This window comes from Trachinotus anak, unplaced genomic scaffold (genome assembly GCF_046630095.1).
Source record: "Trachinotus anak isolate AG129_WGS33_773 ecotype Australia unplaced genomic scaffold, CSIRO_AGI_Tana_v1 ptg000021l, whole genome shotgun sequence".
Lineage (NCBI taxonomy): Eukaryota > Metazoa > Chordata > Actinopteri > Carangiformes > Carangidae > Trachinotus > Trachinotus anak.
In genome coordinates this window covers 7,053,498-7,062,449 of record NW_027273872.1, presented here as the reverse complement: position 1 = coordinate 7,062,449, position 8,952 = coordinate 7,053,498, and the positions used below count along the sequence as shown (strand labels likewise).

Below are 8,952 nucleotides of genomic sequence, written 5' to 3'. Positions count from 1 at the left end.
TGTAAGACCTATCATCAGCATGCAGATTGCCCCCCCTACCCCAAGCCACTGTTCCACCCAGTCAGGTAGTAAATCACATCCAAGATTACACTTTGCACCCTGGTGCCAGACAGAATTTGTTCACACATCTTACATATGGCCTCCAGCTCAATAATACATTTACATTTAAGGAATTTCTTGAGAGTCAGAGGGACTTACATCAGAGTGCAAGTGCAAAAAAGCAATCTACAGTCTTCTTATTTTAGAAGCAGGTTAACAACAAAGGGTCAAACCCACAGTGTCTAGTATTACTGATATAGTATATGAAGGAAAGGAAAGGTGAATGGATATAACAAGGCCGGTTTTAGCTATACATACTGTGATAAAAAAATGAAGTTTTCCAATGTGTCTAACAATTAATTTCGACATAGGTAAGAGCTTGGACATTCAGCAAAACTTAAAAACAGCAGTGGTGTAGTTGGTCACTGAATGGCTTAAGAAAAGGAGTGGCTGGATCATGTGAGGGGAAACCTCCAGAATTAGCTGATTAGCACCACATCCAAATGACTGGTCCTGCTCTGCTGCCTACCGGTAGCGTGCATGACCCTGTCAAACCAAAGAAATCCTCTACTAATCCCTCCCCTCACTCGCCCCACCCCTGGCCGTCAATCTGACAGGTCACCTGTACTGTAATTAGATCTTCAGCCTGTACTGTTGCTTCTTATGGACTTTGAGAGCCCTTTTCATTATTTTACATTTGTTTTTTGGGAAGGCTCATGCTCCAGGCTCCCAATGAATCCGGATGTCTTTTTTCCTGATCTCTCCTCGATGTGAGAATTTTGGGTGCATTTGGTGAAATCATGCGTCGACTTCTCTTTGTGCATGTATTCCTATGCTGCCTCAGTATGGCTCGACCCTTCTGTCCATCCCAGTGCACCTGTGTCTTCCACGGACGTACTGATGGAACAGGAACCAGGTAAAAACTGCACTTTGACTGTGCTCCCTCATACACACACTGAATTTAAAAATTAATGATAGTTACATGACATTTGTGAAAACGTTTGCCTAATTAGGTCACCTTTGCTATACCTTCACAAAATAATAAATGATAAATAAAAAGATCTTGCTATATGTTGTCCACACTGTAACCTTAAAGTAAGTTTGTGAAACAGTTTTTTTTTTTTTTTAAACTTTCCTTCTTTTCAGAGGCTCATTTAGCAATCATGACCCATTTAAATGAGCCCAGCAATAAGAGCCACAGCACTGAGACCGCCTGGTGTGTGATGTATGTTAAATCAATGGCAAATTAAGAGAGCACACTTAAAAAGTTTAAAAACATGTTTACTGAGGAGCAGAAAGCTCCAAAAGTTAGCAGGCATCCGGCCTCCATTGGGGTGTGTTAATCGAGTGTGGAACCCATTTTGGTTGAGCAACAATTAACTAAAGCCATCCATTGTACTGTTAAAGTAAAAATGGATGAAATGCATTAATACAAGTATAAGCAAACTAATTGGTTTTGAATCATAACAACACTAAAAATTAAGGCAAGTTTATTTAAATCCACCACAGTGTAAATTGTACTGACCTGCATTAACATAATGTATGTTCCCTGGCATGGTACCAATCCATTTATCTCTGAGAAGGACCTAATGGCCATTTGCATAATTAGTCCTGTTAGTGCTGAACCCTAGGCCACCATGCATCTCTTTCTCTGTGGGTTCATTTCACCAACAAGTTAGACAAAAGAGAAAAGTTTTATTTGTAGTGATATATGTCCTTTATAAAAACTGAGAAAAAGTGTCTGTGGCAGTGGTAACATTATATAGGGCTCACATGTTCTGGTACAGGACTGCTACGACTATGACTATTACTATGTCCTAAAGTTTTTTTTCCTTGTAATCATGTAAGTAAACTCTTTTTGTGAGAGTTTCCAGTTAAACAGTTCTCTTGTCTTTATCATGACTGTAACTGATTCCAGATATTCCACCTCATGCAGCGGGAGTCAACCCACATCTTCACTAACTAGTTATGATGGCAGTGATTAGCTCTGACCTTGCTCTCGAGCAAGTGGCCTTTAGATGAACTACAGTCATGTCAGAAAAACCTTCCCACATCATGACGGAGAGTCTGCATGAATGGATGGATAAATGAATGGACATATACTGCAAGTAGATCGTTATATTTCCCCACCATGGGACTAATAAAGGCCATCTTAATTTTAATCTATAACTTGTAGACCGGTTGTTAATGCTTTTAAATGCTTGTCTGCTGACATCACCTGCTTTCTTTAATGGAAAATAGGTTAAAGAGTTATACCCTTCATGAAACAGTTTCATTAGCTGGCCACAGTTATATTCAAACCATATAACTTTAACATTTATCTTTCACATTTTCTCAGATCTGTGCTCTGCAATGACCCAGACATGTCTGATATCCCTGTCAATGTCCCAGTGGATACAATTAAACTTCGTATTGAGAAAACCGCTGTACGCCGAATTCCAACAGAAGCTTTTTACTACCTGATGGATCTACGATACCTGTGGATTACTTACAATTCCATAACCTCAGTGGATACTGGAAGTTTCTACAACCTCAAAGTGCTCCACGAGTTGAGGCTGGATGGAAATATGATCTCCATGTTCCCTTGGGAGTCTCTAAAGGAGATGCCCAGGCTGAAGACACTGGATCTACACAACAACAGACTCACCAACGTTCCCACTGAGGCTATCCCCTACCTCCTCAACATTACTTATTTGGATCTATCCAGCAACAAATTAACAACCCTGCCGTCTGATCTCATGGATATCTGGCCCCCCTTCAATGGAGCACCTGTCTCTACTAATGCGTCCCAGAAAATTGTGTTAGGTAAGAAGAAAAGGTTGCGTCTGGCTTTGGTTTACAGGATGTAAAGGCCAGGGCAGAACACTTTTGGGGTTATTTGTAATTACCTCAAGAACCTCATTCCATCACCTGTTAATCTAGCCAGACTTGTTGTGACTGATTCAAACCTGTCCTGGTAGTGACTGCCAGGAGCCAGTCAAATTAGCTTATTCTAAGTAGTGGCAGAGTTGACGCTTTATTTGTATTATTTATTTATTGTCCAATTAATGGTTGAAAGTTTAACAGAGCACCTCGTGTATCCAAGCTAGGGTCAAGTCAGTGGAACAAATTAGAAAAAAAAAAAAAAAAAAAAAAAAACAACAACACACACACACACAACAAAACTGTATTGCAAATGTATTGCATTCCATGTGACAATGCAACATACTAAACTAACTAACACAACAGAAAACATTCTTTACAGAAATGTTGATAGGGAGGTGAGATGATATCTAACCTTTTAAATCAATTTGAAATGCCCAAAAGTCAACAATCCGCTGTCAAAGTTTTGTCCTTTTATTTGACATGTTCTAAACTTTCGTTCAAAACAAAATGGTTACAGGTTTTCTATATTTCACTCAAGTTCAAGTTGTGTTCTCCTCCACCAGGGATCATAGATACTTAAAAGTAGAGTCATCTACTTTCAGTTTCAAACTCATAAATTCAAGAACATTATAACAAGAATTCTAGCATTTGTTGCTGAAATGTCTTAATGATGGCAACTTGATAATAACAGTTCCACCGCTGACAAATAGTCAAGGGAGGTGCAAGGAGGGAGGAAGTGCCAGACAGAATTACATTTTTTTTGTTTTGAAGCAGGAGGGGGTGGGCTAGAGAAGCTGGTTTTTTAAAGACAAAAACCAAAGCAATTAATTATAGGTTGTCACTATGTTGTATGTTTAAGGAACAGTAAAGACGTATGTCCTTTTAATAAAGGATGCAGGTAAGGTCTGATCTATGGTCTAGATCTACTCGCTTACTATGAAAACAATATAAAGTTGTTGTGGTGTGAGACCAAAACAAGTGCAGCCTTATTATGTTCAGCATTTTTAATCAATTGTCAATATCTCTCATATTTTTATTAATACAATCTTTTTTTTGCTGGATGCAATTTGACTTACATGTAAGTGAATATGTGTTCACTGTATCTGTGTAGCAGTAACAGTGGGAGGGATATTGTTAATAAGCTGTATGAGGGCAAGCTAGCTTATCCGTACCACAAGAGCTGGCTGTGTGCACTGGTGTACTTGAAGGAGAAACAGGATTAGGCAGTAAGAAAAAACAGACCATGCACAAACAGACATCCTCTTTAGCACATCCTAAAAGCATGTCGTGTTCGTATTTTATGCTCACCATTACCACTTTGAATCTTACAAATAAAGTTTAAATAAATTCATTTTTTAAAATATAAAAAGAAAAACTAAAATATTATTTGGACTTTAAAAAAACAGAACATTTCACTGACAACTCTATTTTCAGTTTCTAAAAATAACAAATAGTTCTGATGAGCTCAAAATCAACACACTGATTATTAAGTGTCAAAGTTGTCCATGATGGAAAGAGAAGCCACAAAATGGGGGAAGGCCAGAGGAAGCTTAGGTGCTTTGGCAACGTTAAGACAAACTAATCTGGTTAAAGGGCTTTAATATGCGCCTGTACATGTGCTTACCTGTTGGAGCTGTGTAGCAGGTGTTTACAGTAAGTTGTAAAGAAGTTCATGGGACAGGTTCACTTCCACAGCCCGTGAATTTCATTCTCAAAATCCCTAAAAGGGTGTGAATTTTCACAGCAAAAGAGAAAACTAATGGTGGTTGATAAAGACAGCTAACTTACATGCACCATGCAAACATAAGGTGCCTACCATTTTCAGTAGTGTTTATTATTATCAATTAGGCATTTTTAAGTTTTTTTCTATTCTACTGGTTTGCCTTGCTTTTATAAAAGCTGTACATCCATGTTGGGAAATGAAGAAACACTTGCAGTCTTAAATCTGCTTTGTAATCTATTTTTAAATATTATTTATTTTACATATTTACATTTTTCCTAATATCACTTTATGGCACAATAATTATTGCAGCTGTTTGGAAAGTAGTTTTGTTCTGTTAAGATTAAATACATATGAGTCACAAATCTGTCTCCAGCACTACCCTTAAAGTTTTGCACTGCTACATTGCCATCTCAGCATCCTCTCTTCCTTACATTATGTTCATCAAAAATATTTAAAAGTAATATACCGTTTAAATTGATGGCATTTCATGCTGCAATGGTATGTAACAGCAATGAATAATCATAATTTGTCTTTTTCTTGTCATCCTCAGGCCTCCAAGATAATCCCTGGTTCTGTGACTGTAAAATCTCCAAGCTGATTGAGATTTCCAAAATGGCAGACACACCAGTGGTTTTGATGGACCTATTCCTGACCTGTGGTGGACCAGAGAATCTGGCTGGTGTCCTTTTTCAGCGTGCTGAACTCGACAATTGTGCAAAACCATCAGTCATGACTTCTGCAACCAAGATCACATCTCCTCTGGGCAGTAATGTTCTCCTGCGATGTGATGCCACAGGGTTTCCGACACCAACTCTTTACTGGGCTAAATCAGATGGCTCACTGGTCAACAACACAGGTATAATATGTAGTCAATGGAAAGCTTAAGCATTAAAAAAAAAATCTGTTTACAAAATTATTGAAACTTAAATCTTTGGTAACCTATATATTGCATCACCATCTGATGAGCAGGAAGCATTAAGCTGTTCAGGACTAGTGCCACAAGGTCATAATCCTTTTGAAAACATGCAAAGCAGGGCAAGACTTGGTAAGAGTTGATCCATGCTGACTTTTGTGTTCTTCTTCCCCCCTGTAGTCCAGGAGTCACCTGGAGAGGGCGTCAGATGGTCCATCATGAGCTTGCACGGAATATTGTACAAAGATGCTGGGAACTACAGTTGCAAAGCTAAGAATGTTGCTGGCAACGCAGAAGCCACCATTTCTCTCTCAGTTGCTGGTACCATCAGTACCACCATCCCTCCAGTGAGGCCAAGCATCGTAACTGGACCAACCAGCCAGGGCACAACAATTACTCCACCAACAGACATTCCTTACACGCCATTGTTAACGTCCACTGGTCTCCCAAAAACATCAACAACACTATCTGCTGTTCCTAAGAAGCCGAAAACTACCCCCAGCAATGGTTTACAGAAAGGCTCGCTCAAACAAACAAAGAACCAGCAAGGGGGCAATGGGAGAAAGCTTGCAGCGGATGAAAAGAGCAAGAAAAGTGATGCATCCAAGTCTGTCAAAGACCTAAGGATTGTAGAGGAAACATCTGACAGTGCAGTGTTGCTCTGGACAGCAAATGGATTACCAAATGATTCCCCTCTTACAGTTGTATATTCACCCTATGATGAGGATGATGTCAAAAGGACAGAGGAGACCAATGCTGGCAGTGGAAAAATGCTCCTAGAGGGACTGTCGTCTGGGATGAGGTACTCAGTTTGCCTCATAGCAAAACGTAGTGATGCTGGAAAAGATCCTTGCATTGACTTCTACACACTGGACAATGTAGAAGATGGTGGAATGAATCGGCTTTTCATGATCATAAGCGGTATTGCCTGTGCTTTGGTTTTGCCGCTTATTGCTCTGTTGATCTACAAGATTCTTGCTCTCTATTGTAAAGGAAGCAACACAGCTTTGGATGAAGATGAGCTTGAAAAAGAGAGCTATGTCAAGTTTGAGACAATTTCAATGAAACAAAGAACTCTGACCTCTCACCCAACTGAGCTTTGGGCAAGGAGACCGACTAATGAATCAGAGCGAATGCTCCTGTGCTCCAGGTCGAGCATAGACTCCCAGATGACCTACAAGAGTGACAGTTCCCGGTCTGAGTATCTCTGTTGACATCAGGAATCCATGGTCAATGCCTGAATGCCACATTAGAAACACATTATATGAAATACTCTTTATATGCCTTTATGACACTGAACTATGAAATCATTTATACATCTTTATAAATATTAATTTTGTCAAATCTGTTGCGTGAGAAATCACTGATATACTGTAATGTAATGGTTTAACTCATTTATTCTCCATTTCCAATCAAATATCAATTTATAAAGATTTATATAATGATTCAAAAAAAAAACTTTCGTCAACATGCAAACATTACCTGGATGCTGTTTGTAAAAACTTAATCAGATTAGTCAGTGACTGTCTGATTTGTTTTATTCATGTCCTTATTTTTTTAAGCCTTATATTTGACATTTTAATAGTTAATCACCACAGCACAGCACCTTTGTTGGACTAAAGTATAAAAAGTACCATACAAAGAGCCTGTCAGTTAACTGTGTGTGGTGTTCAATGTTATATTCAATGCCAAAGTTTAAGTGTCAGATATGAATATCATGTGGTAGTGTCGGAAAAGACCCATCAACCACTCCCCATCACATTTACACTATTATTGTTGCTTCAAGTGGATTGTTGCCTTACCAGACAAGCAAGCACGGTCAGTGTGTTTGACAGGATATGTGATTCATCTGATAAACATTGCCAGTTTCTATGACTTTATGTATATATTTGTCTGTAAGTGGAGTTGTACATTTGTTTTTAATAAACCACTGATAAAACTGTTGAATTCTGTTTGTGTCATGTACATGTGCCATGTTATCTGAATAGGTACATGCACACTGCTCCAATATAAAACAAGTCTCTCAAATGTTATAAATAATCTTCAAAAGAGAAAAAAAATGATACAAAGAAAAAAAAAAAAACAAACTGCTGTCCGTCAATTATATACCAGCAATTCTCTATACATCTTTACATCAGTGAGTAACACATTTCTGTAAATACCCAAATACTGATAGGCTGGGATGGTTCTTCTCTGCAGACAGTTGTGTGCCCTTGCTATATTTCAACAGGTAAAACTAAATATCACTGTTACAATATACACTGCACTCCATGTGCTGTATATAGTAGTGCCCTCAATATGCAGTCCTCATCATACACCATCTTTGTGTGTATTATATGTCTTCATCCATGTTGGTAATGCAAGTGCTTAGACAGAGGCACATGGACAAGAGAGAAGTGCCTGAAAAACTGTGTATTATCCATTATGAATCAAAGACAATACTTAACGTAGAAGCAAAATATGGAGTTGCTACTAGTGAAAGTATGATCAGTGTTATTTATGAATACAAGTGAGCATAAACGTACATAGACATATCCCATGTTGACTCAGTCAATAACAAGAGCAGACCTGTTCATCCTAAAAAAATCAATGGGTTACAGTTGTCATGCTCTCTGCACATCTGAACAGGCGCTTCCATAAATCCCAATAAGATGATGGGAGGGGGGGGCCTGGAAAACTGTTCCCATGGATACCTCTGTACCACCATCTGTATGAGCCTGCAGCAATAAATAATCACCATGCCAGCTGTGCTGTTAAGGCAACAGAAAGGCTGCTTTAACAAAGAGAATGAATTGATGGTAGACAAGGATGTGCGTGACTCTTAATGATAGATGAACTATAACTGGACAGAGTCTGTTAACCAATCTATCGAGTTAATCGGCCTGTCTCTCTTTTTCCCCTCTCTATGCCCCTTGTCCTCAGAACTATCTATCCTACATAGCTGGCAACTTATCTGTTACAGATTAACAGATATATATATTTCCTCTTTGATTGTGCCACAGTTGCCACTGGGCAGTGGTCCATGAAAGCAAATCCAGACAAGGCAACTGGAGGTGAGATACTTCACCCCTCTAGAGGCTTTACAGTTGCATCACAAATCTCCTGGAAACCATGACCGATGCCATTTTAGCAGCCAGTGGAAAACTGGTTACATGCATGTAGTGACAGAAAGCTGAATTAGCTTCCAACTTGAGGTAAATGTGAAACAAACTTGTCCTTTGGCCTTAAAGCCAGAGGTCAAGCACAAAGCCGCCAGTCTTAAACCTACAATCCATTAGCTTTACACTCACTCAAATAACAGCAAAGATTATGGAGATGTTTGTGAATGTTGTTGTTGACACAGAAAATGTCAATATTAACAACCAAGTAATGTGAACACAAATGCAGCATATTAAGTTGATTATGTTATTGG

The 8,952-nt window shown here is 38.8% G+C and overlaps 1 protein-coding gene across 1 annotated transcript; it reads left to right on the top strand.

Moving 5' to 3' along the window:
- The first annotated feature begins 657 nt into the window (after window positions 1–657).
- lrit3a (info leucine-rich repeat, immunoglobulin-like and transmembrane domains 3a) lies at window positions 658–7,487 on the top strand. Its single transcript, XM_071457202.1, has 4 exons — window positions 658–955; window positions 2,378–2,844; window positions 5,178–5,483; window positions 5,721–7,487. Exons 1-4 carry the CDS (start codon window positions 840–842, stop codon window positions 6,752–6,754), a joined length of 1,923 nt encoding a protein of 640 aa, XP_071313303.1. The 5' UTR covers window positions 658–839; the 3' UTR covers window positions 6,755–7,487.
- The last annotated feature ends 1,465 nt before the right edge of the window (window positions 7,488–8,952 follow it).